Source organism: Amblyomma americanum, chromosome 1, assembly GCF_052857255.1.
Source record: "Amblyomma americanum isolate KBUSLIRL-KWMA chromosome 1, ASM5285725v1, whole genome shotgun sequence".
NCBI classification, from domain to species: domain Eukaryota; kingdom Metazoa; phylum Arthropoda; class Arachnida; order Ixodida; family Ixodidae; genus Amblyomma; species Amblyomma americanum.
Window position 1 is genome coordinate 153,008,473 of NC_135497.1, and position 21,204 is coordinate 153,029,676.

The 21,204-nt window shown below is 48.3% G+C and overlaps 1 protein-coding gene and 1 non-coding gene across 2 annotated transcripts in view; both read left to right on the top strand.

Annotated features, from left to right (window-relative positions):
* LOC144113963 (annulin-like) overlaps nucleotides 1–21,204 on the top strand; it is a 79,380-nt gene that overhangs the window by 37,664 nt on the left and 20,512 nt on the right. The window contains 10 exon segments of the mRNA XM_077647379.1: nucleotides 9,500–9,712; nucleotides 13,573–13,712; nucleotides 14,090–14,228; nucleotides 14,391–14,509; nucleotides 15,103–15,213; nucleotides 15,356–15,530; nucleotides 16,287–16,425; nucleotides 18,154–18,260; nucleotides 19,263–19,428; nucleotides 20,256–20,335. Of these exon segments, the coding sequence (XP_077503505.1) occupies nucleotides 9,500–9,712; nucleotides 13,573–13,712; nucleotides 14,090–14,228; nucleotides 14,391–14,509; nucleotides 15,103–15,213; nucleotides 15,356–15,530; nucleotides 16,287–16,425; nucleotides 18,154–18,260; nucleotides 19,263–19,428; nucleotides 20,256–20,335 (1,389 nt within the window).
* TRNAS-GCU (transfer RNA serine (anticodon GCU)) lies at nucleotides 3,040–3,111 on the top strand. The gene has a single exon. It is a non-coding gene; the product is annotated as a tRNA-Ser (tRNA).

The following is a 21,204-nucleotide window of genomic DNA, read 5'->3' on the forward strand; positions in this document are numbered from 1 at the left end:
TGTAATTAACACCGGTTACATGAATATCACTTCAGTGTTTGTACTGGATTTATACAACACAGTGCCCCATAGATTTCACATGCTTCAATCCCGCCATTCGATGTCATTTCGAGCTTCAAAATCTTCCCGCCTCGTTCGCCCACTATTACAGCTGCAGCCAATGTATTATATGCATAAAGCCTGGAGGCCGCCGCGGTGGCTGAGTGGTTATGGCGCTCGGCTGCCGGCCCGAAAGACGCTGGTTCGATCCCGGCCGCGGCGGTCGAATTTCGATGGAGGCGAAATTCTAGAGGCCCGTGTACTGTGCGATGTCAGTGCACGTTAAAGAACCCCAGGTGGTCGAAATTTCCGGAGCCCTTCACTACGGCGTCCCTCATAGCCGGAGCCGTTTTGGGACGCTAAACCCCCATAAACCAAACCAAGCATAAAGCCTGGAGAGCGGAGGTGGGGGCGCACAACCAGGCGCGACCGCTTGGTTGTGCGCAGTTCAGGATTTCGGGCCGCTGCGTGTTCGAGTGACGCTGAGTCACAGTAAATGCGCAGCTGAGAGCGTGCGCGTGCTTGCAGAACACTGATGGAACGCCGCGTAAGAGCGACAGGGGTGATGAAGGTTCATTCGTCGAGCGAGCACTCAGTCGCCTTTCTGCTGTTGTGCCGAGGGATTTGTCGGTTGGGTCGGACAAATGACCTACCTGTACCCGACCAAACAACTTAGCCATACCTCGGCCATACAACATAGCTGTACCACAGTTGGCTACAAGCTAAAGCTCCCTCTGCTGTGCTAAGTTATCCTAGCCCACATCAGTTCCCCGCTCAATCGATTCCATATAGCGGAGCAGAGCAGTCTGGGAGTATGGCAGCGTGCACGCGGGACTCTGACCATTCTGCGGGCGTTTCTGTCTTGCACTCAGTGACTGTCCCCATTTTCCTTTTGCTCCGTACACTGCATATGATGTGTACACACACACGCCAGCCAAGGAGACCCGCTTCCTCCGTTGACCTCGAACGGTTGAACCGCGATAGCTAGTGCGCCTTAGTCTTGTTCCCTGTGTCATTGCCTTCATGGGCGTGCGCGAGATTCTTCATTAAGAGAAGCCAAGTTTCACCACAGCGACCCCCCCCCCCTCCCACCGAGGCCCCTGCGGTCAAACCGCCGCGCAAAGATGAGGAATAGTTATGAAACTATACAAAACATTATTTAGCAGTAGTTTTTACTTTCATGAGCAACATCGGCCGAGGAAGGCAGTTGCTGCACCACTTGGACATCAGTGTAACAAGGCTCTTCCGAAAGTATTTCCATTCTCTTTAAACAACAAAAAAATATACGACACAACATTTGTCTTTTGTTGACTGCAAGAAAAAAAAGAAAAAGTTGCCTCAACGTGACAAGGCAAGTAAACAATTGTTGGAACTTGACATATCATGGGGCCTCGGCAGCTAGTATCGTCAAAAACCTGCATGCGCATAACACTTTGCTATAACCGAGAGAGTAAATGTATAGGTAAGACTTCCCCCTCCCCTCCCTAATGATTGGGAAGAGAGAGGGGGGGGGGGGCACCCCTGCCCCCTGTGCTCACGCCTATGATTGCCCTTACAAATAATACTGCCAGCAACAAACAACGTAGATGGAGTCGCCGTCTTCAACACCAGTCAAGACTGAAGCGTGAGAAAGAAGCTGTTGGAAGGGTCAGTTTACATGACCGCGTGGCGCTGTCTCTTGGCGTCTAGTTACAGAGGCTGTTGCATCCAGTAGAGCGTTACGCACTGGAGTCAGGAAGAATTTGGAAATAACAATAGACACTTATAGCCTACCAGAGATTTATTAACGGGGACATATGCCGGTTTACCGTACTCGTCCTGCGCACAGGCAGGCGGCTAGGCAGTGCCGCTGCGAATGCGCAAGAGGCGCCCGGCAAACCGGTGTACATCTCCGCTAACACTTCTTCGTTTTGCTATAAACGTCTATTAGTCTATTAGCTCCGATACCGGAGTGAAGGCTTGCCTGTGCAAGTGCAAACGCCCTAAACAGAACTCATTCTAAGCATGTTCATACCGGCGATCCTCGCGTAACTATTCGGAAGGGATTTCACCAGTGACTTGCGTTTGATTTGTGGAATGCACATGCATAGGATTACATTTTTTATGACCGCCTCAACTTGTAAGTGATGCTTCAAAATACAGTTTCGAAAATCTCGGCTCGCAAATGTGACAGCGAATACCCCGTTACTGTTAACCACCTGTTAACAAAGAAGTTTATTGCTTTGCCTGGCCATACTTCGGGACTGTGTCCTGTTTTCAGTTAGGACTATATGACCAGGCACTGTCCCTACTTGCTTAAGTGTTTGTGTTTACTCAATATCAGCTGAGTCGCGAGCGCTTACCGTGCATACTTCTAGTAGTTCTAGTAGGCTTATGAGGACTCCCAGGGATCTATGAATGTAATGTAGAGAACGTCCTTCTGCATATATGGGAATTACTCTGTCGCCTCATACCCTTGAGGCGGAGCTGAACTGCCCCCTCCAATTGTTGTTGTCGCGCTGCGAGAACAGCAACCGCAGTAGACAGATAACTTGGACTGGTTGGGGTATGACACTAATTGTGAAAGAGACTGACGAAAGTTCGAACTAACAAAAAGTATAGCACAAACAAACGCTTGCTATAACTATCTTTATATCGGAGATAACTATCAGACTTTCAATTCTCAGTTACAAAGTATCTATCATGATGTCTTGGTTTGCGAACCCGAAAAATAATGAATTTGCGTGCTTTTTTATGTTTTCTGCCAACTTCTTCTCTATATACCGGGTGTCCAAAATTATACCTCCCGGAATGTTTAGAAAGAAACGGCGAAGAGTACAAAAAAAATTGTTTTCACGTGCAGGTTGAAAGACGAGGTATACACAAAATGAGATAATTGTGGTCACCAACTTCGCTACTCATTAAAATCAATCAATAAACTAAACCACTGCTATTAGCGTGCATGTTTATATTGTAGACTCCAAGACGGTCGCATTCCTAGCCCATTTCTTTGCTAGTCCTGCCGCGGTGGCTCAGTGGTTATGGCGCTCGGCTGCTGACCCGAAAGACGCGGGTTCGATCCCGCCCGCGGCGATCGAATTTCGATGAAGGCAAAATTCTAGAGGCCCGTGTACTGTGCGATGTCAGTGCACGTTAAAGAACCCCAGGTGGTCGAAATTTGCGGAGACCTTCACTACGGCGTCTCTCATAGCCTGAGTCGCTTTGGGGCGTTAAACTCCCATAAACCAAACTTCTTTGCTAGAATTTTCCCAGCACACGCATGTAACAAGATGTTAGCCTCCAAACCTTGAGTTCCTTCGAGACATTAAAACCCCATGTAATTGACATTTTTAGCTTAATCCGCGGAATAGTGCATGCGAGGCGGTGGCCATCAGCGGAAAACTCTTCCTGGAGCGACGCTGCAGTTCGTACGGCGTTTCGTCTGCCAAAGGCTTATAGACTAGAGGCAACCTGCAGTGCCCAGGAGGCGCTGATATGGTTCCATTGCGCTTCCAAAAACAGCTGCCGTCAGCCGCTTCGCCCCTGAAAACGCAAGACCACATTCCGAACGATTAGAGTACAGCGTTTGGCTGATAATATTCTTTGCCTAGATTCTCTTGTTGCTCAGCTAACTGACGCATGCCAAGCGTGGCTTCGACAGGGCAGGGAACCTCGCACCTATAAGCGAACGCAGGTGGCTTGGATAAACACTACACCGGTGCTCCAAAAACTGATTGCTCCTCTCGCTAGGCTGTGTATTAGGCGCTGCGATCGACTGGGCAGACTTAAGCGCAAGTTGCATATACAGCGACAGGTGAAGCTGATAACTGTTTCCTTTTCCCTCTCGGCTGTTTAATAGGAGGAACGCCCTGCGCAACAACCGCGTCACACTAGGCGGGTATTTCGTGTCGTTCGCCGCCGCTTCGCATGCGTAATTACGCGGATTGGCTCGAATCCTTGGACACGAAATTCTCAGAAAACGCGCGATATTGTAAGAACTAAACCAAATGGAGCAGTGTAGAAATGCGGCCGCCTCTAAGTTTTCAGTATAAACATGCACGCTAACTGTAATGACCAAACTCTTATTTATAAATGCGATAGCGTTAAGGCTCCCGTTCTGCAGAAAATCCGGCGTCGGCGTTTTGAGCGAAAAGGCAGGTGGCCCACCTACTACCTAGGGCACGTGACCTTGTGACGTCATCACACATGCACACCGTGGCAGGTGGCAACCTGCCCACCAGATTTTGAGCAAACTGCCCACCATGGCAGGTGGCATAAATTAATGACTAGTCACGAGAGGTTGCTTGAAGAGAGCAAACCGGTTCTCACAAGCCCCGTCGGTGGCTGTGTTTGAAACAGCCACCTGCTAGGGCAGTGGCGCATCGCTTAACCGCTGCGCCACTGCGCCAGGAGTGGTGTGAGGACTGCCCGCAATCTAAGCAAAATAGAGAATGACCGTTAAAAAGAACCCCAGGGCGCTGAAGGTACCCATTACCGCGATTACGTCATAACCTGTTTTTATTTTAGTTAATCAAGAGATTGAAAAGGCAATTACACTGCCACTTTATTTCCGCCTGCTCACATAGCCTGCGTGTGAACACAGCTTTCGGGCACTGCCCAAATGTTATTATTAAAAGCCCGGGAAATTTGAGAACAGCCTGTACCTCTTCACTAATAAGATTACTGTTAGCCAGCACGTGTGTGTGCTACATTTCTTTCCTTTGTTCCGACGTCATAGTGTTTCGGTCTGCACGTTGGAGCGATTTTTATGCAGTGACAGATTAGCTTTAAGGCTCTCCAGGTTACTGTTGTTTAGTCTGTGCTGCCAAATGCTGCATGTCACTAGTGCGTGCACGTCATTACATGCCCGTGTGCGCAGTGTTAAATGGGCTATAGCCGTATGCCACCTCAGAAGGTCAAATAAAGGTATGAGGAAGTTGCTTTTGAAAATGTCCCCGTTTCGCAACCCTCAATCGCACTCAGAAAAAAAAAGTTGCGTATACATTATTCCTGCCTTTACAAACCCTCCTTGCCACTGACCTTGAACGATACGCATTGCGCTCAGACTTCCTGCGTCAACTTCCGGTCATAACATTTCCCGGGCTATACCGGCTCGGACACGCCATAACGGCGCCGCGTTTTCGCTCCCGTATGGGCTTCGTGGCCGTTTATAAGTAAACCACAAGTGATCAGTGATTAGACACGAACACCCTCCCACATAAGCGATTTTCCGGTCTCCAAGCACTACGCCTTGTCTAAGAAGTACTTGCAACTGGGCTTGTTGGTGCATATACGTGAAAGACATAAGAGCGCAAACTGGCAACACGGACAAGTTCCCTTCCTGTTCCCTTCCTGTTCCTGAGTGAGTGAGTGAGTGAGTGAGTGAGTGAGTGAGTGAGTGAGTGAGTGAGTGAGTGAGTGAGTGAGTGAGTGAGTGAGTGAGTGAGTGAGTGAGTGAGTGAGTCAGTCAGTCAGTCAGTCAGTCAGTCAGTCAGTCAGTCAGTCAGTCAGTCAGTCAGTCAGTCAGTCAGTCAGTCAGTCAGTCAGTCAGTCAGTCAGTCAGTCAGTCAGTCAGTCAGTCAGTCAGTCAGTCAGTCAGTCAGTCAGTCAGTCAATCAGTCAGTCGATCGATCGATCAATCGAAATATCGACCGACCGGTCAATCAATCAAGTTGGTTCTTCTGTAAAGCTTTGTGGCTGGAAGCAGGGAATGACTCGTAAGCACGGAAGCGCAGAAGACAAAGTCAACCAGCACAGCCCACATTCCCGCCGATACGGCTTATATGTCGGCTGACAATGCGCTGCAGAGTGACTGGGCTGGTCTTCTATCCTTTCTACATCGCCGGCACGTTACGCGGGTCCAAGCTCGGGGAGATGTCTGCTCACCCTGCCCGCGTGACGCGTGAAAGCTGACGGATTTGCTCTCGGAGAGATCGCAGCCGCCACAAAAGGCGACGGGCGACGACAAAGGGCCGGCGCTGTTGCTTCGGGCTAAAGCGCTGACCCCTGCCGGCCTTGGGGGGACACGCAGGGAGAGGGGAGCCCGTTTTGCGCAACGAGGCGCTCCTTTGCGGGAGTTCCGGTGCGCCCTCTCAGAAGTGGGCCTCTCACGACCGGCAGACACAGCGCGGCCTTGGCTGGCAGGGAAGTGCGCGCACGCGGCGCTGTCTGCCCTCTCTCGCGCGTAATACACACACACACACACACACACACACACACACACCTCCCACGTCGCCGATGGACGGCTGCGGAGATGATGCCCACACGACGCTCCTCGTCCTTTTTTCCGCTGGGAATGCTCGGTCCCGTTATGGACGCCGTGTCGCGTGTAGTTCGAAAACCACCTGTGCGGGCTCGCAGTTCTGAATGGTCGTAATTTGGACATTGGGTGACAGGAAGGACACTGTAGGCGCGTGCTTGTTCGGTACACTCCACACAGTTTAACATTTTACGGCACTGCTCGTCAAACTGCGCGAGTCAAAAACCAAATGTCTCATCCTGTCCCCGTTTTTCGGTCATATTATTTGAGTGTTTATTAGCACGGAGGGCAGGCTCACTGCGAGCCTGCTTTTTCTAAAGTGCACGCAGAATCAGCTCAGCCGGCTGACATGAAATGGGGAAGCTGTCAGCGGAGCCTGTATTTTTTATTTTTGCTCTCGATATTCGCCCATTGACGTCCAAACTGACTAATAATACGCCGTACTGCGTGGGCGCACACATATTGTCCGAAGCAGTCGAAGCTGCCTCGTGTCGCACGGAGCGATGCCGTTCCGTGGTGCTTTCAGTTCGTGGCGCGAGTTCACTGACAATGGGTCTTTCCTCTCCCCGAAAGGTTGCAAGAAGAAACGCCTGCCGCGAACAGCTGCGGCTGGATCAAGGGAACGTCAGCCCGTGCGCGCACAATGGGGGCTTGTTTTGGAAATAGCGTGTCTGGCCGGACTGACGCACCGATATGACAACAAACGCACGTGCGCGATGGCCTAGGGCGAAGGTGGTCTGCGCGGCCTCGCAAGTGGCCTTGAGTGGTCGGTTTTCGGCAGTGCACCTGACTCCAACGCCCCACGTACGCAGAATTAATTGTCATTAGTCTTGGCTTTCGTTCAGCTGGGCTTTAAGTACGTAGAGGCGATCCAAGCTGGGTGCTCCGACCGGTAGCTGAAACTGTCGGCTGTTAAAGTAAACGAAGGCGGCCGCTTTTTTTTTTTTTGCCCCTGTTCGATTTCACCACAATCTGAAAAGTGTTAAGACACGATTTTTTAATAAACGATAGCTTTCTACGCAACCAAAATCGCAGAAGCCTGTTCTGTCATGCAACGTATTGCTCTTTAACTCTGAACGAAACATTATGCCAGCGTTAAATATTTTCAACAGTACTGGCTAGGATTCGAAATGCAGTGCTTCACATCCCTCTGCCGCACAGCATTAGTGCTTGCATAGTAACTACTATAACTGGGTGATGCGATTGCGTTGTGGGAGAAATTTGTTACGCGGCTACAAGCAATATTAAAGCGATCCTGCATTAAAAGTATCATGCGTCCAAAAGAAAACTCCTTGGAAAGAAACAAGTGTGGTACTCACTCAACTCGGAGAGCAGTCGTTAACTGCATATTAATAGAATGTTCTCGTTCATATTGCTTAGACCTGCACATCACGGGGAAAGATTAAGCGAAAAAAATAAGTTTCTCTCCCTTCAAATTGCAGCTAAAGAGCGATGGTTTGACTCTCAAAGTCCACTAAGAGCCTAACGATATAGGCACTGAGCGACAGTGCCGAAAAACAAAAGGAAAACGCTACGTATTGCATCAGCAAAACGTTGATGAGAACTAGTGAGTACAGCGGATAAACATTTCTCAGTGCAAAGTGATTAGTCTTCAATGACGGTTGAGGCGCATTTTGCATAACTGACGCCCACGATACCGCTCACGCTTGGGCTGAGCCACTAACAGCAGAGCTGTAAAAGAACCATTTCCAGTTCACTGCTATGTGCCCTCTAAATATGTACTCTGAGATACCAAATACACGGAAGATACGAAGGACTGCTTCGCACATACTTAGATGAATTAAATCAGTGAAAGGGCCCCTTTTTCGAACCCTCAAGGTAATGAAGCAGGCAGTCCTTGTTCATATAGCACATATTAGATGACACACGATATTCAAGGCGTTTAAGATAGGCGAAATAAACAAGTGGGCTCAGAGCGTAAAAATTTGTTCCACTGGCGGACCAGTCAAGAACACGAACGTGACCTTGCGGAAACAAAAAAAAATTGCCCCCAGAAACCGCATCGTCTCCGGTGAGCAAGGGCTTTTTCCGCGCCGCAAAACCCGTCGAATAAGTTACTCTGAAGTCGACGGGGAAACACACATAGACGGCGTTATTAGCATTTCACGAGCCATTTGAAGAAATTTCTTACAACACGTTTTTAGCAAAATTAATGGTTGGTTTAGAGGCTAAGAAGTTGTGGAGACCTACTGACTGAGGTTTACTGTGCCGTACCTTGGTGTCGTGAAAACTTGAGCATTGCAGTGTTCTTAGGAACGCCTGTTCACCGATGTTCGGGCTGCAAGAATTACAGCGAATTTATTCGATCTTCGTTTGCTAAAACGCCGAAAATAAGCAAGACAGTAATGCACATGCATGCACCTGCATGCACATGTTACGCAGTAGGTCAAAATAATGTCCAAGTGTTTAATTGCAGTCTGGCCAGCGGCTGCTAAAGCTGGTATAATATATAATTATCTCAATGAAGCATAAAGGGTTATCGTGCACTAACCTGACTACAACACGTGCTGCTCCAAACTGACAATGCGCTTGCGCTGTCCGGGTCTCATCTCGGCTAACACTGACTGATGGGACGAACGAACTCCAAAATAGAGCAGGCAGTTTTCCCCAGGGACGGTAAGGGTGACAGAATAGTTGCGCTGTGCTGAAAGGTTCACTAAATTGAGTAAGCATTCGTCGTTTAAAACAAACCTGTAATTAATCTGGGCGTATCTAATATTTAATAAAAAGGTTCTGATTAATGGAGCCATTTCGATTAAGTCTGCAATGAGTCTTCAATGATTTTTCGGGCCTTCTTGGTTAAGAGCAAGACCTAGTGTGGAAACGAATGAACAAAAACAACCAAACAAATCAATAGGTACGACAGTGAGCTGCTATAATGAATACACTTTTGCTTTGCATGTAACCTCACTGTTGCAAACCCATTGAGCAATGCGAAGTGTTCCATGGATGAGCAGTAAGGAACCTTAGGGGCATGCTTTTTCACAACATTCTCCATGCCACAGTGAAGACAATGGTTTTAAGTGAAAAACGTATTAACGCAGTTGCTGATGGCCACAGACATGTCAAAGTAGCTTGCTCTACAAAACCGAATTAGGCAATCAAAAGCCACTACAACGCGTCAGTGCGCTCCTAAGGTGCGTGCTGCTCAACTTCTAACGTGGTCATGCTGGCTTGGCCATCGCTGCCCCCGCTGCCCAGACGGCAAGGGCGACAGCATTGTGCAGGTGCGGGAGGTGAACTTGCGCGTGGCCGAGAATGCGCAGCAGCATCGCACCGAAGACTATGAGCTGACCAAGCAGCCCAACCCGGTGCTGGTGGTGCGCCGGGGAGACCCGTTCAAGGTCGCCATAGAGCTGAGTCGCCATTACAACCCGGATCGCGACGCATTGTCCTTCGTCTTCACCGTCAGAGGTGAGAGTGCAATACCAGCGCATGGGCTGCCATTTATTTTTCACCCTCATCTGTTTCTTGCGCCGAGATAATGATGACCAGCACGTTTTCAGTCTCCGGGGAGATGACAGCACTATTTTTTGTGTGTGTGTGTGTGTGTGTGTGTGTGTGTGTGTGTGTGTGTGTGTGTGTGTGTGTGTGTGTGTGTGTGTGTGTGTGTGTGTGTGTGTGTGTGTGTGTGTGTGTGTGTGTGTGTGTGTGTGTGTGTGTGTGTGTGTGTGTGTGTGTGTGTGTGTGTGGGCGCGTGCGTGCGTGCGTGCGTGCGTGCGTGCGTGCGTGTGTGTGTGTGTGTGTGTGTGTGTGTGTGTGTGTGTGTGTGTGTGTGTGTGTGTGTGTGTGTGTGTGTGTGTGTGTGTGTGTGTGTGTGTGTGTGTGTGTGTGTGTGTGTGTGTGTGTGTGTGTGTGTGTGTGTGTGTGTGTGTGTGTGTGTGTGTGTGTGTGTGTGTGTGTGTGTGTGTGTGTGTGTGTGTGTGTGTGTGTGTGTGTGAGAGAGAGAGAGAGAGAGAGAGAGAGAGAGCAGTTCCCATCTTTTCTCAGGATCTCAGAACTATGTTACAGAAGTTACGAATGAACCTGTATAGTGCTTTGCATTTCAGGAACCGTTTCTTGAATATTGCTGTCGTGTCATTTAACCGTACGTTATCTCCAACCTATGAGGCTCAAGAGGAATTTGTGTTCTGGTTTTTCAGAAAAAAAAATTCTTTTTGTCGTAATTTTTCCTCTTTTTTTAAAGCTCCGGCATATCGGAAGATGAAATTTATATTTATGTGGCGATTTGGAAGAAACAACTGGTGACAACCCCAGACGGCAGAATCATTTTTCAGTGTATTCACACCGTGCATTTACTGTGGTTTCGTCTAGACCTGTGTATTTCTATTGCCACGTCGTCACATTCGTTTTGGCGCTTTATTTTAAATGTTCTGACAATGTCAGCTTTGATATTTAGTGTGCAATGACCTGAGTGTGCAATGACCTGATGCGACGTCTAAATTTGTCGCAGTAGGGGCACATAATTCACAGGACAGCGAATATGTTCGCCTTTTGTAGTATAAAAGAAGATGGACGGGGGGGGGGGGGGGGGGGGGGGGGGGGGGGGGGGGGGGGGGGGGGGGGGGGTGGGGTAACTGGTCTCTGAGTTATGCATATTAAATTCGGCGCTTTCTCGCGCAATGCGCGGGAAGAAATATAGCCGACCTTCTGTTAATAACCGCAACAAGCACAAACACTGCACTGTACGTTTGAAGAAAAACAAAGAAGCCTATTTCTCAGCTGTACTCCTTAAATGTCGCAGAAGTAAACATTATAAACAATTTCTGCACTACTCTCTTAAAAAAACACCCAAAATGGGAGTAAATGGCTTTTTCTCAAGCGCTAACCCAAAAGTAGGCCTTATTTACACCATACATATAAAGAATTTTATTTGCTCTTCTTAAAAAAGAGGTATTTAGAAGCGTAAGGGAGTAAAATTTTTACTGTGCCCACAGAAGGGAGAGACAAAAATAACGCCGTGAGTATTCATCCCCATTCAGGCTCAGTCTTACAGCAGTGCCGGCTGCGGAAATAGACCGGGAGCAGCGGGACAAAACAGCATGGCAACACAGACGGCAACACAGCATGGGCAACTGCTGCTTGCCGTCTGCTTGTCGCCTGCGTGTGCTTTGCGACTTTGGTCTCGGTTGGTTGCCTGTTACCGTAGATAAAGCCATGTAACCTTTTAATCAGTAGTTCGGAGCTGAAATGGGGTCTCGGAGTAGTTTTCATGGTCATGCACCACGCTACAGCTGACTAAAAACTAGAGAGAATAAGTTGAAAATGAGAGCACCATCGAAGGTAATCAAGGATGACCAGTGTTTGCCTTCATTTTCATGTATCTAAATATTGTTTCCTTAATATGATTCAGGAGCAATGTAGCCTCATCAGCTCTGTCAAGAGCTCTGTGTTTAAACTTTGTTCCATCGCAGTTAAATGTTGATGCGACACACTATACCCTGCTGCAACGCGTTGCGCGAACCACACCGAAAAAAGCTGTGAGAATGAGGCCTAAGAATGAGGGTGGCGACGCTAACAAAGGAATATCACGTATGGGAGCGCGCTGGAGGCTTCGGAGGAGCAGTTCAATGTAGCTTACTACAACGTAAACCGGCGACAATCCGACAGCTTGTACCGCGGTAGACGCACCTGCAGTAGCAGAAGGGAGCAGAGATCGAGCGATGAAGGTAACCAAGGGAACGTCACTCACCGTCATTATCACACGACTGAGCACAAGCATACGAGACGCTAGGTGGTGGTGCAGACAGCAAGAAATCATTGGGGACTTGGAAGTAAACTTGGACCCGCCGCGGTGGCTCAGTGGTTAGGCGTTCGGCTACTGAGTCGGAGTACCCGGGTACGAACCGGACCGCGGCGGCCGCGTTTCGATGGAGGCGAAACGCAAAATGCACCCGTGTGCTATGCGATGTCAGCGCACGTTAATGATCCCCGGGTGGTCGAAATTATGCCGGAGCCCTCCACTACGGCACCTTTTCGTTCACTCCCACCATCCTTCCTTCCCTTATGGCGCGGTTCGGGTGTCCACCGAGATGTGAGACAATTACTACGCCATTTACTTTCCTCAAAAAGCAATTTTCAATTATGGGGAATTGGGGAGCACTAATGGGAGATCATAATGGGAGTTAAAAAAAGTCCTCCTTTATGCCTCATTAATCAGCGCAGGGAGTGAAACAGGCAATTTACCACATTTTTGCTCCGCACTGATGGAGTAAACTTTTCCGCGCATGAAGTTTAAAGGGCGACGTCAATCATTTAAACACCCATGATGGCTGATTCTTGTTTACAACTGTAGTGAAATTGTATTTACAGCTCGCAAATTTGGTGATCTTGTGGAAGTCAGTCGTGCAATCAATATCGTGCGTAGAGCACTCCACGTACTTCCTTCGGCTTCGAGGAAAGGGGGGGGGGGTCTACGAAGAGCTTTGATAAGTATTTTAGAAGTCAGTGACGAAGTTACAGCGTGGGAGAGGGGCGCTGACTTGGCGGAAAAAGGAAATAGCGTCAAGATGCTGTTGAAGAGGGGTGTTAAGAGGATTGATTGCAGGGGGATCTCCAAATGTCTGATTCGAATACAGCTTTCCAGTGAAACTGCTGTCTCATCATACATATGTAAAAACGCATATTGTTCTCGTCTGGATCGCACATTCCCTTTGTAAATAGTAAGCTTTTGAGTACCTATAGGAAGCATTCGCAAGCAGGGATCCGATGAATCTCAGTAAGGTTCAGTTACTCGGGTATGAAAGGAGCCAAGATAAGTAGCACGCTATCTTTTTCCCCACAATTGCATCCGCGGTGCCAGTAAGCTTGTGGTCCCTGTGTGTTTATGTTGTAGATCCTTCTTTCAAGAAAGCGAAAATAAATGATGAAGTTAAAATTGGAAGAAAAGGCTTGAAAAGCTTTGATTCATGCATTCTTTCTTTCCTTCTGACTAAACCTCTAATGTTTAGTGCAAACAATTTCACCTGCTCACAACGTACTCAGTGCTAAGCACACATTTGTCGTCGATCAACAGCGACAATAAGGGAACTGGTCCCACCTATTTTTGGGATGGCCTCGGCGGACTGGTATTTCACAAACAGAAGGGGAAACTCGGTGTCGTTAGCCTCGCGTTCGAAAAATGGGAAGCAAGCCGCTGTGTCCATCCTTTACGGCCGCCCTCAAATACGTTATGACCGGTCAACCACATTCTCGAACACGAGGTGTAACGGAGTGAAAGCAGCGTTTGGCAAACTTGGCATTCTGAAACATCCTTTGCGTGCACGGGTATGCAGGTGAAGAGGCCCCGTCCTACACCAAAAACACAGTGGCTGTAGTTCCCGTCGGTTTCCACTCGTCCGCCGAATTCTTAGGCAGCATCACTGGCTGGACGGCTCTAGTCCAGAACACTCGGGACACGGTCCTCGACATTGAGGTGGGTGCACATCGTTTACTTTTGGTTTTTCCCGAGGAGGATGATGTTGGTGTGGACAGCGATGAAGTTTGTATGCGCAGAGTCTTAACACAATTCTGCTTTAAATATGCATTCCAAAAAGCGTGGTATTGCAAAAACGTGCTTTAACATAGCGTCGCTATACCGTTCAGTCTGTCGTAATTAAGCGGCCAGAAAATAGAGGTTTTTAGATTTTCACAAGTCAATCGCTGCAGTACAAAAGGAAAAAAAATCAATTTTCCGTGATTGAATAACACTACACCGGCACCTGTCGCTCATAAAAGTCTGATATGAAAAAAAAATTTAACTGTACGGCTCAAGAAAGCCTGCGCGTTCACCTACATTGTGTCTGCTTTCAGATCACTCCACCTCCAAATGTCATTGTTGGAGACTGGATTATGGACATTGATAGCAAGATCCGTTCCGAGAACGACAACACTGGATTTCGGTACACACATAAGGACCCAGTCTACATTTTGTTCAACCCATGGAACAGGGGTAAGCGCCAAGTGTTCGAAAAAAGGTAATGTCGTACTACAACTGGAAATTATTTTGGCAAGTGAATGAAGGTCGCAGACACCGCATATTTCGTTTAGTGCGTACAAATGATACGACACGCTCGTTTTATTTCCGGAGACCCTTATCCGGCGTTTTGCGCAGCCGACACGGTGTACATGGACCACACCGGCATGCGGTACGAGTGCGTTCTGATGGAGAGCGGCCTCATCTGGCGAGGAAGCCACAGCCGACTCAGACCCACGGTCTGGAGCTACGGCCAGGTTTGGTTGCATTCCCTGTGTTCAAGATTTAGGGGTGGCCACCTTCTACGGCGATCTGAATATATGCGTAGATTTCTGTGGGAAGCACTGTTGGCATAACGACGTAAAAATCGACGATTTGTAGTCCAAACGTGTATGCGTAGCCTTAGCTTCCTGGCCAGCGTGGGCCTCCATCCAGGTAATGCCACCATACAGTTAATCAATAAATTTAACTCGCGGCGAACATCGTTCTCTCTATCAACACATAGCTTGAGAACAGAAATTAGAAACCGCGTTCGGCCTTCGATAATATGATGTCGTTCGTAATTCCTATTCTCTTACGTTAAGCTTAAACTGCCGCAACCACACGCATTGTTGGCAAGTTTTTTGTTCCCGGAGAGAGAAAAAGAGAGAAACTTCACCCATGAAATATTACGCGCAAAGTAAGAGTTTATTCTAATTCCTATTCTTGTTTACTCGTTGATCGTGGCTGTTTTTGAGTCTATATGTGAATAACGTAAGCGCCGCGAAGCAACGGCAAGTGGCGCGTAGTACAATGTGCTCTGTTAAACGCGCCAACGATTCGCCTCCTTACGCTCGCTCCTCTTGAGCAGTTCGAGAAGAACGTGCTTGAATGCTGCGTCTACCTGCTGCGGCACGTGGGTCGGCTGCCGTCTCCAGCGTGCGCGGACCCAGTCAAGGTCGCCAGGCACGTCTCCGCGGTGGTAAGGGCCAGAGCAAACGGCCAGCGCTTTCCACCTTGACCATGGCTAGTTCTGCTGCAGTGCAGCACAGTGCTTTACCCCTAGCTTCGATACTCCCTCGCACCGCTGCGCAAATGGCACAACCCTGGCGCGCACTTTCCAGGTCAACGCCCCGAACGATGAAGGAGTTATCGTGGGCAACTGGACTGAGAAGTTTTCCAACGGGACTCCTCCGACGGGATGGATGGGGAGCGCCTCAATCTTACAGCAGTTCTACAAGAGCAAAAAACCAGTAAAGTATGGTCAATGCTGGGTCTTCGCAGGCGTAGCGACCACCGGTGAGAGCTCTTGGGCTTCTTTCTGGCGCGTCTTTAAATGCGCAGCGCAGTTGGCGCGCTCTCTGCGGAACGTCTTGCATTGTACGAGTTTACAAAATACCCTTCGCCGGTTTCTTCAGTTTTATTATAGCAACAACTTCGTGACGTAGCGGTGCAAAGCAATGACAGGTGTGAAGTGCGCATGCGCACTCCGTACGCCGCATATTTGTCTGAAATCCGACGCCCTTAACACTTTACGCGGTGACATAATTCCGGGCATTGAACATGCACCTTGAAAAGAGCTTCTATTAGAGCTCAGTGGTGACCTGAAAAGCGAGAGCCACCCGCGCCGGACCGATCAATCCGTCATTCCTACAGCGCTAAGCCTGCCCCATGTGAGGTTTATCTTCGCCGACAGACTATTAGCGTGAGCTCGGCATAACGCTAAACTACCGTTCTTGTCGACGCGGTTGACCAAAGCGCCAAAACTCTGAATGATGCGCACGCTAAATGGCGACATGTTAGCTAAAGCCCTCTATTATAAAGGAGGTCTTTTTTGCGTGTTTGCGCGACTGCTGAAGACCAAGTGAAAAGTTGCCTTATTCTTACGGAGAAAAGACGCGCTCCTGGGCGTGAAATCCAACTAACACCATAATATCTGGAAAAAAAGAGTAGGAAATATAACGAGGATGACCGCGTGTCTAAAGCTGTGTTATAGAGAGCGCAGACTCGCGAACTTCGTCAGTGCCTTGTCCGACGACGCAAGTGTTCGCGCAGTGCTGCGGGCTCTGGGCATTCCGTCCCGACCGGTGACCAACTACTATTCGGCCCACGACACTCACAGCAGCTTGACCGTTGACCAGTTCTACGACGACAACGGGGAGGCTATCGAGAAGCTGAACAAGGACTCCATTTGGTGAGTTTTTTTGTTAGTGCATTCCCCGCATTTAGCAGCTGTGCGTTTGTCTCTCTGTTTGAGTTTGTCTGTCTGTCTGAGTGTGTTTGTTTGTTTGTTTGTTTGTTTGTTTGTTTGTTTGTTTGTTTGTTTGTTTGTTTAAAGCCTGCTTTGTGGCAGGCTGCCCACAGCCCTCAGGGTTGTTGGCAATCAGCCAAGATGTCTGTGTATATATTGGGTGTTTCAAATTATTCAACCCAGATTTTTCTTTCAAAAGGCATGAGAGATAAGACAATGCAATTTGTGCAGATGAATTTTATAGCGTGGAGGACGTTACGTACCTGAGACAGCTTTATAAATATACACTTAATCAACTAAATTTAACTAATCAACTTTTTATTTTTAATATTAGGGACCAAGAATATATTGCGAAATTCAAGGCTCGCAAGATCGAAGGAGAGCGCAGTTTTAAAATGGTTTAATCGGCAATGTGGTTCGGAATATTCAACGTCAAAAATACGCATTTCAAAGCTCGTTGAGTTGGCTTTCACGCATTACATACTTATAAACTGGTGTCGCTGCGCGTAGTCTTGTCCGGAAAGTACTTTAACTGTCTTTACTTCCTAAAACACACCAATAGATATTTGCTGCATCAAAAATGCGAGTAACGACATTTTATAATTATGTCATGCTTGAAAGCCAATTCAACGAGCTTTAAACTGCGCATATTTGAAGTTGGGTGTTTCGAACCACAGTGCCGATTAGGAAAAATTAAAAACTGTGCTAGACTTCTATCTTGCCGGCCTTCTATTTAATATTTTCCCTTAAAATAAAAATAAAAAGTTGATTAGTTAAATCTAGTTAATTCGTCGTTTAATTATAGAGCTACATCAGGCACCTAACGTCCGCCATGCTGTAGAATCCACCTGCACAAACCTCATTGTAGTATCTCTAGCGCCTTTTCAAAGAAAAATCTTTATTGAATAATTTGAAACACGTGGTATACAATACTCAAACCTGGAAACCTGCTTACCGGGTGATGAGCAAACTGCCCACCATGGCAGGGGGCAATCCAATTAATCGCGAGAGATTCCTCGGGAAGAGCAACCTGTGTCACGCAACCCCTACCGATGGCAGCACCTACCATCGCAGGGCAGTGGCGCGTCGCTTAACCACTGCACCAGGAGTGTAGTGTTATGAGGACTCCCAGGGACATATGAATGTAAAATAGAGAATAACCAATTCTGCTTATACGGGCATAAACCCATTTTCTGGCCGCCGCGGTCGCTAAGTGGTTATGGCGCTCAGCTGCTGGCCCGAAAGACGCGGGTTCGATCCCGGCCGCGGCGGTCGGATTTCGATGGAGGCGAAATTCTAGGGGCCCGTGGGCTGTGCAATGTCAGGGCACGATAAAGAACCCCTGGTGGTCGAAATTTCCAGAGCCCTCCACTACGGCGTCTCTCATAGCCTGAGCCCCTTTGAGACGTTAAACCCCCCTAAACCATACACCAAACCCATTTTCTCACTCCGAACAACTTCCAGCCGAACACAGGAACCGAAGTGAAAACGCACCTAATTCGGATTTGGCCAAACAACGCAAATCGAGCGTCATTTTATTTCCTGCACCGCGCACTTTTCTTACGTCCAATTTTCCTTGTGCGCATGCCTAGCACCTGTCCGCAGAAAACTGTGAGCAAATTTTCGTTTTTTTTTTGCGTTGTGACTGGCGATAAAGTGAGACACTCGCAGGAACTTCCACGTGTGGAACGAGGCGTGGATGACGCGGCCTGACTTGGAACCTGGCGACTACTCTGGATGGCAGGCCATCGACGCCACGCCGCAAGAAGCATCCGATGGTGAGCCATACGGACTGCAGGCTGTTGATTGAAAGCTGACGCCTTCTCACATCAAAGGCTTGTCTTTGTACGACTGATGTACAACCGGCCAAATATTTAGCTAGCGTGCGCGACGACCGTTTTCTCTGCCCTCCTGCGTTTTGAGACGAAGAAAACTTGCTTAAAGCTCGAAATTAAGCACGGGGTTGGAGAGCCTGTGCTTAGATTTAATATTTTCGCAAGTTCGCTGCCTAAAAAGCTGCAGGAGGCCCGGAAAATGTGGCCGTCACGCAGGCCAGCTGAAGGTCTGGCCGGCTGTACACTGTTTCCACGAAAGTGCCCAGTGTGCTCTGGGAAAGGGCGCTTATACTAGAGAAACAAATCAGCAGACGGTTTAATGGCGGAATAATGCTCAGTAGCACACCAGTCCGGTACAACTCAAGAACGAAGCGGCTTTTCCCGGTCAGAGGACCCTTTTCCAACCAATGGCGTCGGCCGATTCTCATCAGCAGGGAGTGGCAGATGAAAGGAGCTAGTCCCCGACCATGCATTGTCACGCTAGCAGGTTCATGAGAATCGGCCGACGCCATTGGCTGGAAGGGGATTCTTGTCGGGGAAAAGCCGCTTCGTTCTTGAGTTTTATCCGACTATAGTGACAACGGGCACTAAGGTGCTTACGTCATAGAGGCATTTGACCTAAAAGCCTTTACCATAAAGGTCTTTGGCCTGAACGCCTTTATCCGGAAGGCATTTCCCACGAAGGTATTCACCCTAAATGCATTTACCTTGAAGGACTTCATGCAGGTGTACCCTTCACTCAGGCTTTCACTGGCCTCACCCAGGTGAAGGAAAAAAATAATCTCCAATATATATGTAACGGGATGGTATCCCGTACTTCACACTCCGCACCTGCGGCAGGTGTCCTTTCCATATGGCTGGCTACTGCGCTTTTGAGACACAGAACAGGAATCCTACCATCACTCAGCCCATATGCTGCTGTTTCTTGGCTCGCTGTTCACGCAGGCGTCTACCGATGTGGCCCAGCCAGCGTGAAAGCCATCAAGCGAGCCGAGATTCTGAAGCCCTATGACGGCACGTTCATCTTCGCCGAGGTGAACGCAGACCAAATCTACTGGCGCTATCAGGGGCCCATGCAGCCGCTTAAGCTCATTCGCAAGGCCACGGACAAGTAAGAACCCGTGTTATAAGCAAACCTTCAGTCAATGCTCGATTCAATTCAACTCTGTACGTGACCGTGGACTGAACAGGGGGTTCTGTTGTCTTGGTGCTTGATTTTATCGGTATCATTTTTTAGCGTGCTTCTTTGACAATCCAGAATGTTTTGTTACGCACTCTTAGACTATCAGGGCCCTGTAATGAATACAGCAAAACTGAACACCAGTAGTGATCTGTTCCATAATGGGTCACTGACTGCCTGCGTAGGTTAGCAAAGCTACTACTTGCGTCTGCAAGGAACGTTAATCTGCTCAGTACGTCACTGTAGGCAACTGACTCTTTTCTCTGGAGCAAGTGTAGGTGCAGAATAATGCGCCATTGGAAATGGAGGTATAGCATAACGCACTCTTGGATGCCAAAGTACTCGCGCAGCCTAGAGGTCTTGGGCAGCTTCAAAAGCTGCCTTAACATTCTTTACGCCTGGGAGCACAAAATATTTCCGTTTAAGCTGACATCTTACGGTGACAGCTCTATGATGGGTTTTGCCTGATCTGAGCATTATTCATGATCTGGCTAAGTGAGTTAGAAACACGTCCAAGTAATCTACCGTATACAAAAAAAAAATCTGTGGGACGCACATACTGCCAGCTTCAAATTCACTTGTTCTCAAGCGCTACAGGCATGCAATGGCAAATACATAATCGGAAATTGTACAGCGGTGAAACTTTTTATAGACAGCACATAAAAACACCTATTTTTTTAGTTTTATGGGGCTAGCAGCTCTGAAGCTGCCAGCTTAATCATTTCAGTATGTGTAACTGTCTCTATTTTTTTTCGTAGGATCGGACAGTGCATCAGTACCAAAGCTATCGGTAAATTTGAACGTGAAGACATCACAGACTCCTACAAGCATCCAGAACGTAAGCCAACTGACCTTTCTCTTTCTATCTCCGTCAAATGAAGCGGTGAGAAATTGATCTTTTCACGTGCGCATGTAACAAAAAAGTGATAGCTTCAGAAGCGGCTTTGGACGCGTAGAGGAGAGTTTGAGGGGGCAGCTGTCCCAGTCCCAATGTCGCGAATTCACACCACAATTTGGCCGGTGTAGAATAGGCCATAGTGTCGGACACCACGAGAAGCTTGCGCGATTCAGCGAAACACCCAGATGATAGAGCGCGGCAACCGTTAACGAACAGACACCCATGCGCACTTATCGTGGGGTTTTAAAAAAAATAGACAAGGTTTAACCACGGTTATACCCAAAGGTCAGGCGATAGTTCTGGCATGGCTGGACAGACGGTCTCGACTCCTCTGATTCCATGGCTAATGAGTCAAGCGCGGTTACGCGGTGTTTAAAACGCGCCATACGTTGAGGTTACGTCACGTGACCTGACAGTAGCGCCACTTCGACGAAACTTATCTAAAGTGAAATGTCGAAGGTCAAAGGTCAAAGAGCAAGCCACCATGGTGGAAATGAAGCACCATGGTGGCTTGCCCTTTGACATAAGGCACCATAACGTACCTTTGGTAGACATGGTACACCATAGCGTTTTAACTTGGTTAAACCTATTATACTACGAAAGCATTTCCACATCGCCAAGGTTAAATTTCGGCAATAGCCCGGGACAAATTTGGAGGTCACGATCGCATTTGGCACGCTCAATTATTGTTGGACATCGATATTGGTTCAAATCGGCCAAGGTCAAGAATCGCACCCACACCGAGATCAACTTTTGCGTCTAGTAGAGCTATCGCTCTAATACACCGCCTTTGAAACGACGTATCATAC